Source organism: Mus caroli, unplaced genomic scaffold (assembly GCF_978045245.1).
Source record: "Mus caroli unplaced genomic scaffold, Mus_caroli_1 scaffold_4, whole genome shotgun sequence".
Lineage (NCBI taxonomy): Eukaryota > Metazoa > Chordata > Mammalia > Rodentia > Muridae > Mus > Mus caroli.
The window spans coordinates 118,121,138-118,146,139 of NW_028227259.1; the positions used below are offsets into that span (position 1 = coordinate 118,121,138).

The following is a 25,002-nucleotide window of genomic DNA, read 5'->3' on the forward strand; positions in this document are numbered from 1 at the left end:
TGGAACTCACCAGTTTCTGAGGGCTGGGATTACAGGTGTGAGCCACTACACCTGGCCACATGCATAATCACTAATTTCCCTATTATCCGAGGCACTGGATGCCTACTGCTAAAATAAGAGAACGGAGGTTCAGAAGGCACAGAGCCAGATTTACAGAAGCCAGGCTGGCTCCAAAGCAAGGATTTTGTTTGTCTGGTTGTTTTTAACAGAATGGTTTCACTAAGTAACACCGATATCCTGAAACATACACTGTGTAGCCTAGGCTGGCCTTGAACACACAGTGCTCCTGCTTCCACCCCGCACCCTAGTGCTGGGCTCACAGACTGACTTCCAGCCTGCTCCAAATCAAACATTGTTTCCATACATCAGGATGCCTCCTTGTGCAGGACGAGGACCTTCTTAGATGACAACAGACCTAAATCTTGGTTGCCCAGATCAGTGGTGTAAACACAGGTAGAGCTCTGGCGCTTGCCATAAACTACTGGGTGTGAATTATGCTTCGGCACTTAGACCTAAGATGAAGTTGGGTGAGCAGAGTCCAAAGGGGGAAAATTATCACAAGGCAAGGAAATGTCCAGTTGCTTCCTGAATCTCACCAGGGCTCTTTTGAAAGGCAGAGGGGCCTCCCTACTACATGGACATTCAGACCCCAACAGCTTCCCTCAGTAAGACCCCAGAGGCCATGATAAGTTACAGAGGGCCGCTGTGGCCAGGCGCCTCCTGAGTTCTACTTTCAATCTGCCTTCATTTCTGGAGTCAAGTAGCCTAAGAAGACCAGTCTTGGTACTGGACAGGCACTGCTGCTACCCATTCGTTTTGGGACCTACATTATTATGTATATCAATTATTTGGCTCTCTCCTGTCTTTTCCAACAAGTAACCATTATAGGATAAAGACATCCTGTCAGATGAACACTCATCGTTGACATCACCCCATTGATGCTCAGGTGAGGTACCAAGAACCTGGAGGCTGTCTTTGAAGGGACAGCTTATAGTTGTGATGCATGCTGGTCCATCTGTCCCAACCTCACCATAAACTGAGACGTTCAGTTAACTGAGAGAGAACACATGGGGAGTCTTTGTACCCCAACAGCTGTGCTGCTCATTATGAACCCACGATGTACCGCTTCCCTGGCCCTAAGACCCAGCAAATGACTTCCCACCCACTGTGGCACGGGAGAGGTCCCATGAACGCTTCCATAGTCACCTGCATGCTTGTGAGGGTGCTGAAGACTCCGCTGGCCCTGGGGGCTGTTTCCCTGCTGTAGGAAGAGGGCAGCTCCTTTCACCATGAAAAAGCTCTCGCTCAAGCTGGGAAAAACAAAAACAGAGCACCATTAGAGCGACTTCAAGAAACACGCCAGTGGCGAGGCACTCGCGATACAGAGGGACTTAGTGCGGACAGCACATGCAATGGGATGAACGGACAGGCAACAGGAATAAGTGGTGCTGCTACAGTGTTTAGGAACTTAAGATGCTACAACCCCCACCCCCCACCCGGTTCAGGTGAGCTGCCCCAGGCCAATAGCTCCATGCTCCACAAGCCAGACAAGGCTCTTGGTGTAACACAGATAACTCCATCCCAGCAGGAGGCGGGTGTGAGTCAATCTGAACTTACACTCTGGTCTTTGCTTCTGACCCTCCACTCCCACCTGCTTTCTCCCAGACACTAGTTGCCCCGTCAGTGTTTCCTGCCGAAGACCTGAGAAGGCACATAGATGGCCTCCCAGGGTATCTGCATTCTTAGGAATACCACGTGAAGGCTGGGGGCTGAGGGCGGGGCCAAAACCATCCTTAGTGGGGATGCCCTGTCTACTACTCCTGTGAGCCATCTCAAGCTCACCCACACAGAATTTGTCAGCAGGATGAGTTTTTGGCCTTTGTTATTTTAACTAATAAAAATATTCAGCCGGGCGGTGGTGGCGCACGCCTTTAATCCCAGCACTCGGGAGGCAGAGGCAGGTGGATTTCTGAGTTCGAGGCCAGCCTGGTCTACAGAGTGAGTTCCAGGACAGCCAGGGCTACACAGAGAAACCCTGTATCGAGAAAACAAAACAAACAAAAAAATTCATATTTATATTCAGCCCGTGACTTAAGAAGTCAGAATGAGGGGCAGGTCTATGATTTCCATTGCTCTCAAGGCTAGCCTGAGCAAAGAGAGAGTAAAAAAGAAGATCTGGGGATAGCTCGCTCAGTAGCAGAACATGTGTTTAAGGTACAAAAGACCCTAGAATCAATCCCTAGGGTCACAGCAGACACACACACACACACACACACAGAGGCAGACAGATACACACACAGAGAGATAGGCAGGCAGACAGATAGACAGACAGACACACATTCAGGCAGACAGGCACATATACACACTCAGAGATAGGCAGACAGATACATAGACAGGCAAATAGATACATACACACAGGTGAGCAGACAGACAGACAGGGAGACAGACAGACAGACAGACAGACAGACACACCTGCGCAGGGAAAGAAGGATCAAAACAACCAACCACAAAAACCAAACAACAAAAAACTTTCTTCCAACTCTTCTCTTATAATTTGGTTAAGATCCCCCCTCCCCCTGCCTTTTTAGGGCTGGTCAGATGGTTGGGTGGTTCAGAGCCCTGACTGCTCTTCCAGAGGACTCAGGTTCAGTTTCCAGTTCCCACTCGGAGGGTCACAACCACCTGCAACTCCAGTGTCAGATGTGGCCTCAGAGGGCACGGCACGCAATCCTTAAAGCAGGTGAAACATCCGCACACATAACATTCAAAAAATTAGCATCTTAAAAAAATCCTTCGGCTCGTACAGACACTCAGACTGACGAAAGACAGAAGGAGCCTCAGCTTGTAACTATTACCAAGCACTCAACACCTACGAGCCATCAAAACCTACGAGCCAGCAGGGAACTGAGCCATAGGGCACAGCACTGGGGCAGACCATCAGCACCCATCGCCATCTTCTCTCGGCTTCTTAGCAGTTCCCAGACTTCCCAACACATATCAACTTTTTTAAATGGCTAGTTTTGATTTTCAGAGAAACATAAAACTCACACTCTAACACACATGTTAGCTTTTATCGGCTCTGCGAGAGGCCCTGTTTAAATGACTGAGCTGTAAGGTACTGTTCGCCTGAGTAATTGGCTAACACAGATGACCTGAAGGTCAAAACATGTTAGGAAAACAGTACTTTTAAAGAAACTTGGAATTAAAAAGATTCATTCCTGGAGAGATGGATGATATTTTCTACAGTCTGAAAAGGCAAACTCCTCTTTGATGAGCCCCATGTCAGTAGCTAAACATGACCATTTAGAACTAAAGGACCCTGTGGCGGCAGCAGCTCCTCAGACAACTTGGCTTCTATAATGGTGGCTCCATAGTAAAATCTGAACTCTTCCTGGCTAAGTTCTCATGGTAGGGAAGTGGAGAGATGGCTCAACAGTTAAGAGCTCTGACTGCTCTTCCAAAGGACCAGAGTTCAATTCCCGGCACCCACACAGCAGCTCATAACTCTCCAGGAGATCCGACACACAGACATACCTGCAGGCAAAACACCAAAGCATGTAAGATAAAAAGTAAATCATAAAAGAGACTGTTCAACTGAACAAACAAAGCTCAGCTGGACTCCTGACAGTGGGTCATGTGACACCCAGCCAGCACTGACCCACACAGCACTTCCTCATGATACTCGGTAGGCGCGGCACCTTCCCACCCCACGCAGCCACCTACCTACACTGAGGAAGTCAGGATGACAGACTGACAGGAATCCCTCTTCCGCCTCTCCTGGGAAGAGTTCTCTCTGGCTCTCACTGGGCAGGTGAGAACCAGGGCTCAACCCTTCCCTACTCAAAATTTTAACAACAAAGCTTTCAGACTGATTCGGATCTCTCAAAGGACACCCATCTAGATCTCCCAGGGCTGAGACCCAGGGAGCTTAAAGCAGCCATCTGTGGATCAAAGCAGCCCAGGGGTAATTCTCAAGGCAGCCTCGACTCCTTTTGTTCACAGTTTAAAAAATAAAAAAAGAACTCGGACTGACCAGAAACCAGAGCATTCTGGAAACTGCCAGACATTAACAGTGTGACCTTTGCCTTGGAAACCAAGAGCAAAAATTCCCCTCGGTTTCCCTTGCATTTCCTTAGGAAAAAAAAAAAGGGGGGGGGGAACACTGATAATGAGTGGGCGGGGCTCACCCCGAGACCCGCTCTGAAGCCGGCTGTTCCTCTGTCTGATAAGGAAGGGGAGAAGTGGCCTCCCCCTCCACCCATGCAGTTCATTAGTGTCACTGGCTGGTTTTGTGTGTCAGCTTGACACAAGCTGGAGTAATCACAGAGAAAGGAGCCTCAGTTGAAGAAACGCCTCCATGAGATCCAGCTGTAAGGCATTCGTAATTAGTGATCAAGGGGTTGGGGGCAGAGGGGCAGCCCATGGTGGGTGGGTGTGGCCATCCCGTTATGGGCGGGTCCATCCCTGGGCTGGTGGTCCTGGGTTCTATAGGTAAGCAAGCTGAACAAGCCAGGGGAAGCAAGCCAGTAAGCAGCACCCCTCCATGGCCTCTGCATCAGCTCCTGCCTCCAGGTTCCTGCCCTGCTTGTGTTCCTGCCCTGACTTTCTTTTTTTTTTTTTTTTTTTTTTTTTTTTGGTTTTTCGAGACAGGGTTTCTCTGTGTAGCCCTGGCTGTCCTGGCACTTACTTTGTAGACCAGGCTGGCCTCGAACTCAGAAATCCGCCTGCCTCTGCCTCCCGAGTGCGCCACCACGCCCGGCTCTGACTTTCTTTAGTAATGAACACTACAGTGTAAGCTGAATAAACCTTTTCCTCCCCAGCTTGCTTCTTGGTCGTGGTGTTTCATTGCAGCAACAGAAACCTTTATTATGACAATTAGTGCCCCGGAACCACCTCAGTTGCTGTCAACAGCCAGCATGCATGCTGCAGGGAGCCCCAGTGCTCTGAGGTCTGCGAGGTCCTGTGTTCTGGAAATAGATGGGGAGATAGCAGAACACTGGTGGCCAAAATGACCCTCCGCCTGAGACTTGAGATGCTGTGTGACAGACAGAAGACTCTGGAGCATGGCCAGGTATGGAATCAACACAAACAAGATGGAGAACAAGATAAGGCCTGACTTCTAGGCCGTGCCCAGTCTGGGCCACTGTTGGCACACAGCCAACAGTGCCCACAGATAGCTGAAAAGCGCTGTCCTTTGCAATGGACAGGCAACACCTGGTTTTCTACACTGAACCCCTACCAAGAAGCTCAAGGTCAAGCTGTGGCAGGTGGCCTCGGCCGTGCCCCATCCCCGCCCCCACCCCTGCCCCCTGTCCAGCTCTCCATGACAGTCACACCAGTAAATGGCGCATACCTTTTTCTGAGTGCCCAGGCTAAGAAAGCATACCAATCTGCCAAACCTTCATCCCAAATAGTGAGAAATCGTCTTTCCACAAGAGACTTTAGGGTCCTAAGAGTTACAGAAAGTCTGACTCAGGCAGAGGAAGCAGCCTTCTCCACTGCTCTAGGAAAAAATTGCAACCCCTCCCCACAGCCCCTGCTCAAAGCTTTTATAGCCAAAGCACAAGTAAGTTCTCACAACAGCATGCTGCCCTCAGGAAAAACCTTACAAGATCAAAGTTTCTAGAAGTCAAGAAGGTGAGACAAACACCCCACCCCAAGTCCCCACAGCCCTACTCTCACACAGGCAGGCATGTCCCCTGTGGCTTACGTACTAATGTGGGCTGGAGACCTCCGAACGGCAGAGGTACCGCGTTGGCCGGAGGAAGACGCAGAAGTCAGAGAGATAGAAAAGATCCATGGCAGCGGCTGTCACATCCACAGAAGCCCTGCTGAAATGCACGGTCCCTGAAGGGGCCCGGCCATCCCCACAGCACAGGCCAGCCCAGCCAGAGGCACTGGGGCTTTCCAGGGCGGCGGTGGAGTGCTGCTTCAAAACTATGGTCCCACCCAAAGAGCAAGTGACTCTTGTGGCACTTGTCTCCTCTGATATGGCTTAAAAAGGCCCTTGTCCCAGCATTTCCCGATGAAAGGGATCCATTCACAGAAAGCAGAGCCGCTGAAGGTCCCCTCCAGTCACAGCACTCCCACGGGCTTTACTGCAGGCTTTGGAACAAGCGATGGATGTACACATGAGGAACCAGGAGGGAAAGCAGCTGGTCACCAAGCAGCAAGCACAAAGCACACCTCAGCCTAAAGACCCCATCCTGCGTCCAAACCACTCTTGGGAGGATGTCCCGGGCATTGCTTTCTTTCAAACCCCAGCCCATACCACCCAGCGGGGTCGTGGGCGGCTTACTCTTAGTCAAAAAGGGCATTTTTCAAAGGCAGCTTTACAGCCTAAGAAAATGCTTCAGTCACCATTTATAGCCACTCAAGGTGCCTGGTGACATTCTGGTCCCCTCAGCTGGGGACACTGCACATGGGAAGGATCATGCGTGTTTCTGTAAGGATCTTCGAGAGGTGCGGTACGAGGTGTCCCAGCAGGCCAGGCTGCAAAGCCAAAACAAGTCTCTGACCCCAAAGGGGTGGAGGTGCTGAGAGCATTAATTTACAGATTATGGGTGTGAGTCAGGAAGAAGTGGGGACCTGGGCCAGTTGCTGGCAAAGGAGCACTGAGCAGGAGTCCCTGGGAGGTCAGGAGTCACTGGGAGGATTCCCTTGGGAGGTCAGGAGTCCCTGTAGGTCTTGCCCGGAGCTTCTCCCAGCTCCAAGTAGTCATTCAGGGTCCTACTAGAGCGGTAAGTGAATCACAGGGGTTCTTATTCAGCTGATGTGTAAACTATTGCTCATCCAGGAACACAGGCCTCACAGCTGGGAATGACTCCTCCACTGACCCCCCCCCCCACGTCTCAACCCCGCCCCCTTGCCCGACCGCCCTCCCCCCCCTCCCCCAGCTTCCTTCTCCAATAGAGTCCACACTAAGGCACAGCTGCCACCTCTGCACACACCAGCCATGGTGACCCACCACAGTGTCACCAAGAACCCAGGATACAGATGGTGTCCCAGTCCCTGTTCCAAGCATCGAAATGCAGAACACACAGCAAGACCAAGGGATGGATCAGGGAAACAATGCCAGTCAGGGAAGGCTTAGCTACAGAATGCTTCCATGAACCCAATTAGATGCAATGAAGGCGGTCATGCCACGCCCCCAACTCCTCCTGTCATGTGACTGTCCCTGGCCGCTGAGCAGAGAGTTTGGCTGGGAACTGTACACACTTTCTTTGGCCAAATACCTTCAGAGTTCCAAGCACTCTTGACTGCTAGAGGAACTCAGACACTAGATGACACGGGATTGACCACAGTGACAGCAGACTGGACCTTTGGTAAGTCCCGCTGCTGACAAAACGTTCTGGTGGATGTCAGAGGGTAGAGGCCTTTCTGAGGCTCATCTTTATCCATCCCCAGAACAGTGAGGCAGACCAAGATGGCATCATTCATGCCAACTTACACCTCAGGGAATGGGAAGCTACTTAATTTTAGGAATTTTTTAAACAAATCACCTCACTAAAAAAAAAAAAAAAGGCACAGTATATAAGCTTAAAGTCTAGGGCTCTCTAAAGAATAGGTGCTCAATGGACTGGACTGCTTAAAGCTGAGGTATCGCTGGGCAGTGGTGGCGCACGCCTTTAATTCCAAATGTTTGTGTGTGTGTGTGTGTGTATACATGTGTGTGCCATCACAGCTCATGCGTGGAGGTCAGAGGACAGGTGGCTGAAGTGAGCTCTCTCTTCCTAACACATGGGTGGCAAACACTTTTGTCAAGGAATTAAGTTTACCGGCTCTACTCTAAGCTTCTGAGACAGGCCTGTGGTGCATTCACTCATCTGTCAGCACAAGGTCTTGGCGTCCAAATGCATGGTCCCTGCAGGTACTCAGAGCGACCGTGAGGAGTTCTTTACAGTCTAGAGAGCTCGCCTCTCCACGGCTACACCTAATTCTTACAATTCCATTCTTCTGACAAAAGATCCATGATGGGGGAAGAATGAACTGTTGCAGGTTGTAAAGCAAACAGGAGCAGAAGGGGCTGGAGACGCTCCCAACTCCACATTCTTCCTGCTCCATCCCTAGGATGGGCAGGGCTGCCCAATCTGCAGCTGATTTAGCCTGGTTTACAGAGACTCGCAGCCCCAGTCCTAGCAAAGTGAAATTTAGGATGCAGAGACAGACAGACACTATTTGGAGACAGATGAGGGAAAGGCTGCGAATTGGAGAAAAATTCTTCCCAGTTTCTCCACAGCAGTTTCCTGATGTTTAATGTCCCAGAGAACCCTCACTGCCCTAGACCGCTCCTATCTTATGCCTCTAAGCAAAACATGGCAGGGCCTGGTTCCAAACGCCTTCTTCAGGGTGTAAGAAAAGACATCTTCAACTCATGCTTCAGACTGCTCCTTGAGAGAAGGAAGGAACACTGGGATTCTAGGCAAGGCGTGGCGCTCCGGAAAGGGGTTATGGGCAGAAAAATGTTGGCCTGGCCAGTTGCTAATGTCTTTGCTGCAGGGCTAAGTATTGTTTGGCTGGAGGCGTGGGCTTCCCTCAGAGAGAAGGAATGTCCAGAGGCACTGTAGAGACAGTCAGAGACATTCTCCGAGCCAACCACATAGCCTTCCTTCACACCCAGCTGGCAGGAGCCGGCAGCTACGACTATCAGCAAGCTCACAAGAGCAAGACTTGTTTCTGCTTAGGGAAGGTAGCCAGTGAGCGGGGTTCACAGATCTGCAAACCTTAAGGCAGTCCATCCACGACGCTCAGGAGCTGTAAGGCAGTCTGCTACTGCAGCTCCTCCCTCATCGGGTACACCAGGCCCCAAGCCTCCGGACAGAGGGTTGAGGTATAGAGGCTGCATTGTGTGGGAAATCTATGGCAGCAGAAGTGACCCAGCCAGCCAGAATCAACAGGCACGTGAAAGCAGTATTTTTGAAACAACTTAAAAATCCTCAGAAATGGGTGATCTCAGCCGCGTTAGGGAGTCGTGGCTTCCTAAGGTATGAAGCCCCATGCCACACTCACTGGTCACTGACATGCAACCTTCCCGGGATTCCATTCTTTCCGTCCCCAGGACCCCCTGGCTCTGGCTTTCTTCATTCCCTGACTGAAACACACTAGCGTAAGAACCGACTGCACACCTTTAATCCCAGCACTCAGGAGGCAGAGGCAGGCAGATTCCTGAGTTTGAGGCTAGCCTTGGTCTGCAGTGAGTTCCTGGACAGCCAGGGCTATACAGAGAAACCCTGTCTCGGGGGGAGAAAAAAAGGATAATAATCTAAAGCAGCAATCCTCCTGCCTCAGCCTCCCAGGATCTAGGACAAGTGTGGTCAGAGTGACCAAGGAACTGAACTGCTATTTCATTAACACGTGGTACATAGTGGTGCCTATAATCCCCCAACACGTAGGAAGCAGAGGCAGGCGGGTCTCATGAGTTTGAGGCCAGCCTGGTCTACTTAAGTTCCAGCAGGGGCTACAGAGTCTCAAGGAAAAGGAGACAGTGGCGGGCTGCCTGCTGAGTTCCTGTGAGCCCCGAGTTCAGGCCTCAGCACTCCATCCTCCACTCAACCTGCAAGAGCACAAAACACAACACAACAGCGTGGGAGTGTTCTGCCTGCCTCTGGCCCCACACCCAGGCTGCAGGGCTCCTCATCACTGTGGACGACATTCCTCCATAGCCCTAGAGCTTCCCACCGTGTGTCACCACCCGTGTGTCCAGCCACCTACCTCCAGCAGTCACAATTAGCCTTTCCGTGCACGTGCCATTTGCTCATCCGACTTTGGAGTCAGGCTCTAATTTATGATCTCCTACATCCCACAGGGCATCCTCTGCTGTGGTCCTCAGGAGCCCGTCTACTTCCGACTTCTCCAGGTCTCTACTCACAGCCTCCTTACCCATCTCCACACAGGGTGCTTGACATCTGATGTCAGGTATTCTCACGGAAGCTTTCTGTGGCTGCTCTAACAGAGATCCACAGTTCTCTGTACCAGTGCCTTGTCCATGGTCAAAACCCCAAGCTTTGTTCCCTGGCCCACTGGTGGCAAATTGTTGCCAACAGATAATTGGACTCAGTGTCCAAGATACATCCAAGGATCCCAGCTAGCAACATAAGTAACAGGTCTGAAACATGAAAAGGAAAAACAAGGGCCCACACGGATATTTAATCAACCCACCAGAGGCCGGGGCTATAGCTTGGTTGGTAGGATGCTTGTTGAGCAATCATGAAGGTCTCTGGCCCGCCACAAACCAGGTGTGGTGATGCACACCACAGCTGTAATCCTGGCACTCGGTCGGGTGAGGGAACCCAGGTGATCAGAGTTCAAGGTCACCCTTCAATACACAGCAAGTCCGGAGCCAGGAAAACAAGGATCATCATTAACGAACCGACTAAATTGGAAAGTACCTAGATACGGCAGGATGTTAACATAATCTCAAAGTATCTTCCCCAGAATATGCTTAGTGGTAAATAAGCCAAGTGATCAATTAAATAAAATTAAAAAAAAAATAGAAATAAATAAATAGAAGCCAAGTGATCCCACCACTAGAGATTGCATGGATGTCCAGCAACCCATGGATCAAGGGCTCAGTCTCTCTCACACTGCTGCAGCCCAAGTCTAGTCAGAAGCAATTATTAACACACTCACTTAAAGACCATATTTCTAAATGATGGTCTCAGCCAAGCATAGCATTAATTCCAGCATTCATTATGCAGAGGCAGGAGGATGACTGGGAGTCCCAGGCTAGCCAGGGCTACATAGTGAGACCCTGTCTCACACAAACAAAGCAACAAGGACAGAAACAAATGATAGAAACAAAGTATCCAGGTCATCAGACTCAAGAGACTGTTAAATGTCCAGATAGAAAGCACCTGTTAAGTGCAAGGAGCAATTTGCAACAAAGTATCCAGGTCATCAGACTCAGGGACTGTGGAAGGTCCCACATGGAAAGCACATGTTAAGTGCGATGAGCAACTCTGAGCTGGGTTCTCCTCTACAAAGGACATCACTGGAATAGCTTTTCTATAATCATGAAATTTTTCAAAATTAAAAAAACAAAGCCGGGCGTGGTGGCGCACGCCTTTAATACCAGCACTCGGGAGGCAGAGGCAGGCAGATTTCTGAGTTCGAGGCTAGCCTGGTCTACAAAGTGAGTTCCAGGACAGCCAGGGTTACACAGAGAAACCCTGTCTCGAAAAACCAAAAAAAAACAAAACAAAAACAAACCCCTTAGAATCCATGCCCCCCCCCCCCCACACACACACACAGTGGTAGTGAACCTATAGCTGTGCTACACTCTGGTCCATTTACCAGATCATCTTTTTTGTTGCTGTTTTGTTTTGTTTTCCAAAACATCATCTCCCTTGCTATACATCACAGGCTGGTCTTGAACTCCTGACTTTCCTGCCTCCACCTCCTAAGGACTGCGATTACAGGCATGCACACCACACAGACTGTCCGTTTTTAAGTTAGCTATTTCCTGGCTTTGCTTTCCAATGCTTGGGTTACTGAGTAGTCTCTGGCCTGGGGCCCCCTTTTCCATTTGATGTTTCCCAGAACACAAGCTAGACCAGGGTGCTAGGCTCGCCCAGTGCTTCTCGGTCTAAGAGGGCTTTTTCCTGGTCCACCTAAGAACTAATTTTATCACTTTCTTGCTCTGAGGCCACCATTTTGGGGCAGTGGGAACCTAACCTGCCCGAGCGGGGTCTCTCCCATTGTGAGGGGCAGGGCTCGGGAGCCTGTCAGGAAGCGACTCACCATCCCACACATGCATGACATCTGCCATGGCTGCAGCTTTGGCACCAACTACTACTACATTTACCTCCTAAGACTGCGATTACCCTGGTTAACTGGCATGATGGGGAGGCAAAATCGGCACCCAAGACACACACCTAAGTCAACCTGCTGGCTCGTCCGTCCCTCCTCCTGGGTCTCCTTATGGGTATCTATGTGCAGGTGTGTTTGAGAGGAAGCGCTCTTCTGAGAAACTGACCAGCCTGAGCTTTTGTTTGGATACAGGTTACTCTGTTACCCAGGGTGGGTCTTGGTTAGGCAAGTTCAAGTGACACTCCTGTCTCAGACTCCTGAGTAGCTGGGACCAGAGGTTTGCTGGTTTTACAGATAATACCAGTCAGGCAACAGACGTTTTACTCAAGGCTGGGTAAAGGGTACATTTTTCTTTCACTTTGACGACCAGAAAACTTGAAGTCAGATTCGAGGCCAGACTCTCGTAACTACCCATGCCCAGAGTTTCATTTTGATATCATGCACTTGTGTCTGTGTGTGTGTGTGTCTGTGTGTGTCTGTCTGTCTGTCTGTAGGTTGGAGGACATGAGTTAGCTCTCTGAAACCCAATGGCCCAAAGTTGGAAGGAGAGAACTGACTTCAAGGTGTCCTCTGACCTACACACACACACACACACACACACACACACATTTACCCTAGATGGGTTTGACAAGCATCTTGCCCTACTGACCCATCTCGCTCAAGGGTTAAAGACACCTGTTGCTGAGCTCAAGGACCAGAGTTCAATCCCCGGGATCCACACAGTAGAAGACAAGCCCTTCTTTAAATTGTCTTCTGACTGCTTCATACAAGTTGGGCCATGTGCTCCCATCTGCAGATGCAGACAGGCAACAAACAAACAATGTAACAATAGTAAAAAAACAAACAAACAAACACACACCATTTTGCTAGACCAGAAAAGAGAGGAAGAAAACAAGGTGAGCCAGAGCGTTTGTTTCCAAGTTCAAACCCTTGGCCCGTGAGTCAGCAGAACTCAGGAGGAAACGTACTAGCCCAGGGGTTCCCCTGGAAGGCTCCACCTGGCTGTGAATGTCTTCCCGGGTGAGATCACTGGGAGCTTTGGCTAGCGGGTGGCCTGAGTGGCTGTGGATAACACCTCAGAGGACAACAACAATCATTCTTTCACACCAAGGCTGAATAACACCAGGGTCCCCTCTAAATCTCCCAAGAGCAAGGGACGATGAGAGGAGAGCAGATAGGTGGCACAAGGTCACAGCCACCCAGGTAAGTTAAGGAAGTGGGGCAGACCTCAACTTGAGGCCCTACTGTGCCCACACAGAGTCCATCTGCTGCCAACTGTACATGCTTCTGTGGCATCCATTATTCTACTGAACCAGCTAGAGAGGGGTCACCACATCTACCCCGGTTGAGGAAGGCATCTCACACTGAGCACGCTGGGAACAGGAGCCTGTGGCCGGCTCCTATAGAATGGCTCCTTTCCTCCTTCACTAAGAAGGTCCTGGTCACCTCCTCCTCAGGCTTGAGGGCATCAACTGGGCCACCTGGTCACCACAGAGCTGCCGCCGGCTCCCAGTTACATCTACAGGACTGCATACACCAAAGATGAAAGCTGAGATTCAAGTCCTCCCTTTGTAATCGCTGTAGCTGTGCTGACAGCTCTGCTCCCATCTGAGTGTCAGCCAAGGACCTCCTATTGAAGCCCAGGGTCCAATTTCCCAGGGGCCAGACCAAGTCCCACAAGAATGGGTCATAACCTTGACTCAGGCATACACCCAAAATGTCTGACCTTGTTCACTGTGGGAATCGACACTCCCGAGAGTGCTACAAACCTAGAGGATGATTAGACACACACAGAATAGTTGTCACGGTGACCTCATGGAATGAGGCTGGTGACTGGTGACTTTAGGAGCCAGGACCTAATCTTGTCTTTGAAGTGAAGTGACAGAGGTTGAATGGCAGACATCTCCTTTACAAAAACTTGGGCTTCTTGGCACTTTCTCACAGCTCTCTTTCTTTTTAAGTATTTAATTTTTACTTATTTGTGTGTGTGCATGTGCGCGCGCGCGCATGTGTGTGTGTAACTGTCAAAGCATGCACGTAGAGCTCTGAGGACAACCTGTGACAACCTGTGGAATTGGCACTCTCCTTCCACCAAGTGGGTTCCAGGGATTAAACCCTCGGTGTCTCTACCTGCTGACCCATCTCCCCACATTTCTCTTGTTTCTGAGACAGCATCTGTGTAGCCCAGGCTGACTCGGAGCTTTTGATCTTCCTGCCTCTATAACCTGAGCACCATGATGGAAGGAATGTCACCGTCACTGTGCCTGGCTTCCCAGCCTCACTGGGGGATGAAAACCCAAGAGTCATGAGTGAAGACAGCCTACAGAAGCACCTCTGTGAGCGCCCGTGCTCCAGGGGCAGAGTGGGGGGTAGGGTGGGGGGAATGAGAACAGTCCCCTGGGATTCTTTGAAAGTCTAAGGACCAGAATGTCAATCATTTAATGAACCACACTTAAGTGTAACTCATGTTAACTGCAGCAATGAATTTAATTAAGTGGTGGTAGAATCAATTTAACTCCTCACCGCTGCCTCATCCGGCTCCAGTACAGGATGTTGCTCCAGAATTTAAAAGTTTAATATATGTTGAAAAGAAATTCTGAATTTGGGAGCAGGGTGGGGGGAGGGTATAGGGGACTTTCGGGGATAGCATTTGAAATGTAAATGAAGAAAATACCTAATAAAAATTGGACAAAAAGAAAAAAGAAATTCTGAATTTAAAATAAAATCTTCCAAGCTGTCAGGATGGCTCAGTGGGTAACGGCGATTGCTGTCAAACCTGATGACCCAAGTTAGATCCCCAGAGATGAGAAGAGAGAAAGAAGGAAAAAAAAACATTCTCAGAGGGTTTCCGCTGGCCTCCCAAGTGTACCAGGGACGTACACGGGAAGACACAAGTTGAATATAATGGGTATGTCTGCAGTGAGGGCACCATGCAGATGGGAAACACAAGCCTTCAAATCACAGTTCACAAGATGGACATTCTGACCGCCGCTGTCTATCAGACACCCAGGGCACGTCAAGCACTGAGGCTAGGGTCAGGAAGAAGAGTCCTTCAAGCATCTCTGGCCCTGCCAGGCAAGCCTGATTTCTCAGGACTACAAACTGGTACCACAGAGCGGGTAGCAAACAGTCTGCAGAGTGGGACAGGCTTGCCTAATGAGACACGGTAGGGCACAGACAGAGGGCAGTCACACTTCCAGCAGTTACAAAGAGTAGAATACCCTAGGGAAGCCCAAGTCAAGACCACGGGGGAAGGAGTGTGTGGGAACTGCTGATAGAAGGGATGAGGGAGTTCCTTGCTTAACTCTGAAACAAACAAACAAACAAGCCAGACGGCCAAGCCTGCTGCCCTGACCCAGAAATCCACTGGCCAGGAGACAAGAATTGCAGGAAGGTTTAAGGAACATGTTTGCGGACCTGACTCAGAAACACAAGATGGAAGAAGGAAACCCCACTCCTGAGCCACACTCTGGGGATGACACAGCTGTGTCACCTCCCCAGTGTCCCACCTGGCACAAAACCACCCGTGCCTCGTGCCAGCCTGAGCGGCTCTCAGGATCAGGATCCAGGATCCAGGAGGCACTGCCAGCAGGGCTACCTGCTCACCAACTCCCATGGTCTTAACCACGCTGCTTCCGGAAGAAGCCAGCTGCTAGGTACATATGAAGAATGCCAGGGGGTCACTGCAGGCTTGAGGGCCTCCCCTCAGTGCCTCTCTCCTTCAGCTGAGTGTGAGATAATGCCTGGCATTTTCCAGAAGGTCTTCAGAGAAGCTGTCAGAGTTAAAGCCTTCCAAGTGCTGGGATTAAAGGCACGCACCACCACTGCCCGGCAAGGAGGTTTTTTTTCTAGTCTACATATGAGCCCCCCTCCCCCCATGGGCAAAGGCCAGAACTTCTCAGGGTAAAGAGCCTGGTAATGGGGCGGGGCTGGGATCCACACAGACTTACCTAACTCAGGGCCCCATACACTCATTACCCACAGCGTGTTCTCTCTCATGTTTATAATTGATAACAGACTCCCATCTTTAGTCCTTTCAACTATGTAAATACCATGTATGGGAAAAGAACCCGGTTGTATCAGTAACAGGGCCACCGGAGCCGAGGGATATGACAAGAATCACACAAAGCTGCCACATGAGGGGCAGGTGACCTGCCTTCATCACAGAGAGACAAGAGGAGGACGACCTGCTCTCTCTGGTCCCAGGGAACCCATGAATGAGTCTGCTTACTGAAAAAAGACCTGGCTTAGAGGAGCAGGAGACGTCCTGTGGGACCCAAAAACAGTATGTGCAGTATGGGGGAGGGAGCTGTGGGGGGGTGGTGTTGGTGGTGGAGAAAGACAGAGATGTGGGGGCTGGGAGAGAGAAGCAGGGAGGACCATAAGGAGAGCATTAAAAGGTGGCCCTGGGATGGGTCCAGGAGCAGTGTGGGCCCATGGCACTACCCAAGAGCCAAGGTCTCAAAACAAACAAACAAACAAACAAACAAACAAACCACAAAAGGATGTGAGACCCAGAAGACTAAACCTGGTCAAACAAAGTACTGTAACCAGTCAGTCTAATCTCTTAAGACCACCCTGGGGGAGCACACCGGTACAGCTGTCCCTCAGTAGCATAGGGAAAGGGAGTGGGGGATACCCCCTCCCACAAAAACAAACACACCGCTGTGCACACTTTGTAGCAATCTGCACTACTACCAAAATAAGGGTTTAGTTAAAAGTCACTACACTGTATTGCCTAGTGAAAGACAGTTAAAAAAAGAAAGAAAGAAAGAAAGAAAGAAAGAAAGAAAGAAAGAAAGAAAGGAAGGAAGGAAAAGAAAAGAAAGAAAAAAAAGCTACTGGCCTTGCCAAAACCTTAGCCATAAACACATGCCAGCAGCAATGTAGCATTTAAATCTTCAATCCACAGCTGTTGACACTAGTAAGCGGAATCCAAGGCTACAGTAATGGAGACAGAAGAGGGCCAGCCAGCAGCATCTACTCCCACCCCACCCCACCCCAACCCACCCCACCAGCTTCCCAGTCTTTCCCTCTACCTTTGAAGTACAATAAAGGTTGCTGACCACTCAGGGTCAATCCAAAGCAAAGGGAAATCTCTCCCTTGAGCTTCTGCCTCAAATAAAACCACCTGGGCACATTTGTTTTGTTTTTCTAGGGAGTGGGATGGTCTGGGGATGCAAATGAGCAGTGTTGGTGAAGAACAGCAGCCAGAGGCCAGACCTGGCCCCAGAACTTCCTTGTTAGAAAGCAGGACGTCGTCCTCTCCTGAAAAGGGAGGGGAGCTGTCAAGGCTCTGAGTCAAGAAGCCTGAGAGGCAGGCTAAAAGGAAGAGCAGAAGCCAGAACTCCCTGCTGCACGCCCCGCCCCGGACCAGGAGAACTCAGGACCCCACTCCTGGGGTTCTCCCTGGGGCCACAAAGACTGGGATCCTGCTGTGAAAAGGGCTTAGCTCTTCCTGGATGGATCTCATAGCTCCTGGCAGTGAACTCAGAGAGTTCTAGGTTCTGGTCCTGGGACTGCCTAAAGCCCTTTCAGTCAGGTTCCTTGTCTGTGGGTCCAAAAGAACTGACTCATCTGGACAGACTGACTGACTGGACCCTGGGCTACCAGCCTGGAGGTACAACACTTGCTCGAAAGTTCTCCCCCCCCCCCACGGCTGTCTTTGTTTTTAAGCAGGGTCTTGCAATGTAACCCCAGTTACCCTTGAACTCTGTAGGCCACAGAGAGCTTCAGTCTCTAGGAGAGCTGGGATGACAGACCTACACCACCACACACAAATACTTCACTGGAACACAGAGGTGTCAAAGTACAGAGACACCAACCCCCATCCTATGTCAGGCCTCCCCAAAGCGCCAAACCAGGAAACTTTCTCTTTTATTAGTGAGAAGGGACAGACAGACACAGTTTCTTATCACAGCTTTATGTTCTTGGCTATAAACATCTTCAAGCATCCTGCTAATTACGGGCAATTAAAGCTAGCTCAATACTCTCCCTGGCCCAGTGCCCAGAGAGGAAGGGATGGATGGGTGGAGGGTAGAAGGAATTCTGACCCCAGGGAAGGGTCACAGGAGCAGGGCACAGGAAGCTGCAGAGGCTCTGGGGGCCCCACCACCCTCATCAAGTTCTCCTCCCAGTTCCGGGCCTGTACCCAACACCCAGATTCCGATTCCACTGGCTCTCCTCCTACACACAGCCTGTGCAGCAAAAGGCAGCCCATTACTGCCCCCAGGAGCCAGTGTCTCCGGCCTTGGAACCTTAACCTGGGCCACAAGCTGCCTCAAAGCCAGGCATGAAGAGCCCTTTACACAGTCTACCATGACTGGCAAGACTCTGGTAGCTGTAATCTCCATCACTTTGTTTTCTGCAGGTCAGGGCTCCCCCCGACCCCCTACCGCCCACGTCATCTTCACAAATAGCATGTTTCCCGATCAAAGTGAGAGGCTTCCCTTCCGTCACTCAAATGCACAAAGTCCAAAGACAGGCCAAACGTGTTTCTAGAGCTTCTTCAAGAGTTTAGACAGGAGCCGGGCATGGTGGCGCACACCTTTAATCCCAGCACTCAGGAGGGAGAGGCAGGCGGATTTCTGAGTTTGAGCCCAGCCTGGTCTACAAAATGAGTTCCAGTACAGCCAGAGCTATACAGAGAAACCCTGTCTTGAAAAACCAAAAAAAAAAAAAAAAAAAAAAAAGAGTTTAGGCAGAACACTAGAGAGCATTACTGAGCACAGCACTCAACACAGTAACTAAGCACAGCACTGGGTACAGATAGCACTTGGCACAGTAACTCAGCACAGCACTCAGTGGTGTGAATTGCCCTGGTACTGTTGTATTCTGATGTTAATTCTGCTTCCCCAAAGAACAGTCCCTCTTGAGGAAGCAGATCTAACCCTGATCATACTCATGTGATCTCATGTGAATTTTCTTGCCATTCTAGCTACTCAATAAAGGCTGGACCCTATGATTGGGCAGTGGAAGGGAAAGGTGCAACAAGAGGTTCTGGAGAGTGATGGGAGAGAGTACAGGAAGAGGAGGAAGCCGTGATGGAGCAGAACCACGTGCCCAGGAGAAACCACAAGTAGGGAAGGGTCTTATAGCTGAGGAATAAGTTAGTAGTTAGATCTGCCCAGTCTAGGCATATAGCTAGACTTCAGATGGGCAAAGAGAAGGAGGTCTGAATTTTTGGCAAAAAAAAAAAGTCCAGGTGACTTAGTGTCCCCTGAGTGAATACAGTAACTGGTGACTAATATCTTTTTTTGTTTTTCAAGAAAGGATTTCTCTTATGGCCCTGGCTGTCCTGGAACTCACGGAACTCACTCTGTAGACCAGGCTGGCCTCAAATTCAGAAATCTATCTGCCTCTGCCTCCCAAGTACCAGGATCAAAGGCATTTGCCACCACACCCACTTGGTGACTACATCTTATGGGAATTTTACAAAATGTATTATCATTTCATGTTCCTAGGGATTTTGCCTGCATTTATCTCTATGTACCCGTGCACGCATGATGACCAAGGCTAAAAGAAGGTGTCAGGTCATATAAACTGGAGTTACGAGTGGTCGTGAGCCACCACACTGGTGCTGGGAACCAAACTCAGGTTCTCTGCAAGAGCAGCCAGTGTTCTTAACTACTGAGCCATTTCCAGCCCTTAAGAACTGTCTCAGTGAGCTTGGCTACCAATCAATCCCAATCTCACACGACACTTTTAATCCCAGCACTCACTCAGGAGGCAGAGGCAGATGGACCACTGAGTTCAAGGCCAGCCAGGTCTACAGAGTGAGTTCTAGGACAGTCAGGGCTACAGAGAGACCTCATTTTGAAAAACAAAACAAAACGAACCAAAAAAAAAAAAAACAAGCAAAAAGAAGTGATGTTCTGACTTCAAAAGTAGCAGCTTGTACAAAGCTGAATGAAAAAACAGAGGGCATAGTACAATGATTGTTAAACACAGACAGGAACTTCTGCAAGAAAATATATCAGGGGCTGATGAGAGGGCTGAGCGGGCACAGGACCTTGCTGCCAAGCCTGAGGACCTGAGTTCAATCCATGGGACCCACATGAAGAAATGAATGCTCCAAACTGTTCTTTGATATACACACACACAGACACACACAGACACAGACACGCCTACACACATGTAACAACAACAAAGGAAATGAAGGGCACAGAAAAAAGACAGTTACTTGCCTCCTTTTGCAAATGACATCCCATATCAAGGCAGTTACAGGCTGCTGGTGTTTAGTGGTAGAGCCTTTGCTTAGCCTGCTTGAGGCTGTGTGTGCTCAGCAGTTCTTCCTCCCCCTAAGCAGGGAGTAGCTAAGCAAGTACGATTTTTACTTAATTGTTCATTTACCGTGGTGCTGTGGATGGACCCAGAGCCTTGTACGTGATGGGCAAAGAACACAGCCCAGGTTTTTTGTTTGTTTACTATGTAGTCCAAGCTGGCCTTAAAACTGCAACCCTGCCTCATCAGCTCCTAGAATCACAGGTATGTACTACAATCAGTAATCTCTACAGTAGTATTTCACCACGGAGCTTGGGCTGGCCCGGAACGTGCTATGTAGAGCAGGCTGGCCTCGAACTCAAAGAGATCCAAATCCCTTCTGGTAAGATTACAAGCTTGCAGCACCGTTTTTGAAGACACGGTTATAAAACCGTTTTTCAACCTCACAACAGTGCTCTTCACCTGCTTCCTGGACCTAAGGACAAACGCCAAGTGGGCTTACCTGAGGTTCAACTTCCGCTCTTCATCGCTGCCAGCCTCCAACTACAGGGAAAGAGAGAGAACGTGTGTGACCTCACAGCCGCCACTATCAGCTCTGACAGCAGGCTCCCCAGTGCCCGGCAAAGATAAAGGCATCCAGGAAGGAGGCTGCCGTGTTCGAGACACACCCCCTGCCCTCTCCATGCCAACCTGATGTGTTATTCCTCTGAGTCACTCTCGCTCCACATTTTCAGGTTTCCTAATGTTTATCCCTATTTCTGTCTCAGCCGCCTGAGCCGAGACTCCACGGGCTCTGTTTCCCAAGGCTCTTTCAAGCCCTAGACTAGACAACACACTAACTCTGAGCCTCATTTTGGTTTTGTTTTTACAGGAAACGGGATTACGTTTTAAAAAAAACCTATTTCTTTGTGGAGCCAGGCACACCAGTGAGCCGGAGGAATACCACTGAAAAACTCCATCCCAAAGAAGGTCCACACACCTGTCACCCTGGCTACCTAACAGGCTAAGGCAGGGGAACCGTTTGTCCCAGGGATCTGAGAGCAGCCCAGATAACACACAGCAAGCGGGCATGTCCAAAACCAAACCGAAACAAAAAGCCACACCAGACAAGACTTTGGCCATGGAAGGTATCCGGGCATTGAATTCTAAATGTATATATCTTAACCCCATCACTACTTACTCCCCTCCCCACCTCTCCTTTCTAGGCAAAAACACAAAATGAGAAGAAAACACAAGGTGGCCCAGGGGGAGTTGGCTTTTTTTTTTTTTTAAAGCACCCACTGTGTGGAAGAGAACGTCAGAGCAGTGTGACAGCCAGGACAGACACAAGACTGACTGGGGACCATCCAGCCAGAGGTCGAGGGCAGCAGGAACTGGATCCAGAGCTAAGGTAGGAAGGAAACTGGGCAGTATGGGATATACATCAAGAGGAGACCATTTCCACCAAGAATGAGTATTCCATAAGGTGTCCCCCTTATATGAAGAGTCTATGTACAACTTTATAGATGCACACACTGGGAATGGACCGCGTTGGCTCCTGGGCTGTAAAGGAGAAGGGAAAAACCAGGGCAGACCCCCCACACACACATTGCAGCACCAGACAGAAGCAAACAGCAGCAGCGATCACCACATGTAAGGACTCCTTCAACAAGGGCCACTGGGGCATTTTTTTGGAGGGTGTTACTGGCATCTAGTGGGCGGAGCAGAGGATGCTGCTGAAGGAGAAGCCTCCACCTCTGAGTCTCAGGGTCAGCAGCGAGGCTGAGAAGCCCTGGTCCCAAGTGTCTGGAGACTAGCCTATGCCCATGAAAAACAGACCTTGCACATTTGTCCAAACAACGTTGCTATACACCTAGGCGAAACAGCTTATGTATCTCTTTCTCAGCTCCCCATGATTTCACAAAGGAATTCAATAAGGTCAAGATGAAAAGGACAAATACAAGATAATTAAAGATCCAGAAAGTATGGGGAACAAAAGTAAGAGGACAAGATTGCTGTGGGGCCAAGAGCTGTGATTTCCCTTGTTTTCCCAGGCTTCACTGCTAACCTAGCTCTGTCGGGAAACCACTGTCTCCCTGACTCATAAAAGAACTGGCATTTCGATAACAGACTAGGGGAAAGAGGACACAGGCTCCACAACCATTGACTTCTTAGTCACCATCTGAGGTTTTCCACTGAAAGGTGATGTAAGGTCAGGAATGCCAGAGAAGCGGAGAGAGACGGCATCATCCCCAAAGAAATAGTCCAGGCCCATCCGAAGAGCTGACTCGGGGAGGGAGAGAGAGAGAGGAAGCCAAGTGGAAAAAGGATGGGCGGGAGGCACAGCCAATCGGGGTTCCAGTCTCCCAGCACAGGGAGCACCTGCTGTCTCCTCTCTCTGCCTTGGTCCTGACCTGGGCACATAGGGAAGGCAGCTTAGCCACCCCAGGAACCTCCCAGGTGACAAAGGCATGCTCAAGTTAAAGAAAAGCCATCTGGGATTTTAGGGTTTGTGTATTTGCAGGTGTGACTGGTATGTGTTCACATGTGCATGTGTGTGTGTATGTGGCTGATGGCGATGTCAGTGTCTTCCATATTGAGTCAAGGTCTCACTCACCTTGCCCATTCTTAATTTCACTAGCCTGGCCATGCAGCCTGTACTGGGGGTTTCCTGCCTCCACCTTCCACATGCCTAGGATGTAAAAGTCAAGAGGGCTCTGGGCTTCCTCACACTTTCAGCATTGGCTTTCTTCTGTTAATTGGTCATTGGGACATGGTCATATAATGATTTAAAATGGAGGCTGGAAGGGGGCTGCAGAAGAGAGCTCAGCAGTTAAAAGCATTTGCTGCTCTTCCAGAGGACCTAAAAGCAGATGCCCGCATCCACAACCTGCAGCTCACAAGCCCCCTGTAAGCCTAGCTCCGCAGGATCCAACGTCCTCTTCTGGTCTCCGTGGGCACCTGCATATGCCCAGAAGCAGACAGACAGAGAGACAAACACATGCACACACACGCACACACACCTTAATGTAATTTAAAAAATGTAGGTAGTGTGCATAGTGGCAGGCACACACAAGGGTCTGGTTCAAACATTTAGTACTAAATAACATTAATAATAATAATAATAATAATAATAAAATGATTTTTAAAATGTCCTAATCAGTGTCCTGAAAAAAATTTACCCCCATACAATGAATTCTTATAGAAAGGAAAGAAATGATTAGACCCAGTATGGGCAAACCTTGAGACCAGCACGCTTAGAGGGAGAAGCCAGACAGAGGCAACACTGCATATTTCCTGTTATATGAACTACAGCATAGGCAAATGTAGAGAAGTAGGGGCCGCCCAGGGTGGGGGTGAAGCAAAGACAAGCGGTAACTGAGAAGGGCGGGGCGCTCGCTGAAAAGCTGTGGGACTGAGTGACTGAGCGGTGTGTCTACTAATGCTGACTTTCATAGTTCTAAAAGGTAAAGCCACAGGCTGTGAGTTACATCTCAACTAAAAAATAAAAGGATTAAAAGCCTAGAAATGTGTCTAATACAGGAACAGGAAGCGACCAGGTGTTAAATTCCCGTAACATTATGGAAGTTGGCTAGAAATCCAGGCTGAGAGCCAGGTGTGGAAAGCACTTCTGAACTGACAACATCTGAGACGCAGACGCAGGGGGCCAGCCACAACTACATGATGAAGGAAGGAAGGAAGAAAGGAAGGAAGAGAATTTCGGCTGCAAAGGCCTGTACTGCCCCTCCCTGCTTCCCTAAGCTCCCGTAGTTTCCTAGGAAGAACACAAGATAAAAGGATAAAAGGCACTTTGTAAACTGTTGTAGGAGAACCGAGCTGTGTGGGAAGAGAGTCCTTACTACAATCTAACTTCTCAGTTGCCCTGCCTAATTGTATGCAAAGAGGAGGCAACCAGAACCTTCTGCCTGCAGATAAAACTCATGAAAGAGTCTCAGACAGAAAGGGCCCTGGAGGCTTAACCTCACAGCCATTCTGCAAAGATGCCTGCCAGTCCCGGCAAGACGAGCCCAAAACGCACCAACACGGGCACGCAGGGGTGCTGAGCCGAGTCTCACGCAGACACACAACCCGGGGAAAGGGCCCAGATTCCAGCTGGCAACTTCCTGGGCCTGCGGGGCTAGCCCAGCACAGCGGGGCGTCCCCTGCAGCCGGCTGGGTCATCCGGGGTTTACTCGGAGGCCTTAAGCTCATCAGGGGAAGGGGGTGGGATGAGCCCGGCTGGGGTAGCACAGCCTGGGGCAGGCCGTCCTGGGGACCCGGACGCTCCGGTCCCCATCTACCCCGATTAAGCAGCATGAGCTCAGGCCCCGAGCGCACCCCGAGACCCTGCAGCCCAGAGCGGACCAGAGCCTTTCCTGGTGCCCTGCAATCTGGAAGCATCCCCCGCCCCGCACCCCCACCTCCGAGACCCCAGCCCGGCGCATGCTCAGTCACCGGGACGCGGGACGCCCGCACCCCAAGGGCGGACGCACCTCCGCCTCACACCTTGTGGGAGAGTGCAGCCCGGCTCACCTCGCTGTTGCTTGCGGAGGACGACGCGGCGCTGGGCGTGGGAGAGCGCTGAAGGGTCACCAGGGCCATCGCGGCGCGGGCCCGGCCCGGGGCCTCCAGCAGCCGGCCGGGCAGCCGCGCCGGGCCCGCCCCTCGCTCCCTCCCTCTTCCCTCCTCCCTCCCGCAAACTCCCCACCCCCCACCCCCTTCCCCGGCTCCGGAGTCTGCTGGGCCCGCAGCACTCGGGCAGTGATGCGCATGCGCCGGTGGCCGGCCTGGGGCGGGCCCCGCCGCGCGGTCACGTCCACTCGCGCGCGCCCCCGCGCTGGCTACAGCCGCCCGGCCTGGGCCCCTCCTCCGCCGCTAGACTCGGGCAGCGTAGGGAAACTGAGGCCCCGGAAGGCAAGGCCAGCAGAGCAAAGCTGCCCAGAGTTTGTAAAAGACTCACTCATTTATTCTTTCAAGGAAAGTTACTCTGCT

The 25,002-nt window shown here is 50.5% G+C and overlaps 1 protein-coding gene across 1 annotated transcript in view; it reads right to left on the bottom strand.

The window, feature by feature from the left end:
• Ssh1 (slingshot protein phosphatase 1) overlaps positions 1-24,674 on the bottom strand; it is a 56,158-nt gene extending 31,484 nt beyond the window's left edge. Inside the window, exons 1-3 of the mRNA XM_021163106.3 lie at positions 24,544-24,674; positions 20,534-20,574; positions 1,207-1,310 (exon numbers count right to left, since the gene is read on the bottom strand). Coding sequence (XP_021018765.1) covers positions 1,207-1,310; positions 20,534-20,574; positions 24,544-24,612 — 214 coding nt within the window. The 5' untranslated portion in view covers positions 24,613-24,674. The remainder of the gene's footprint in view (positions 1-1,206; positions 1,311-20,533; positions 20,575-24,543) is intronic.
• Between the last annotated feature and the right edge of the window lie 328 nt (positions 24,675-25,002).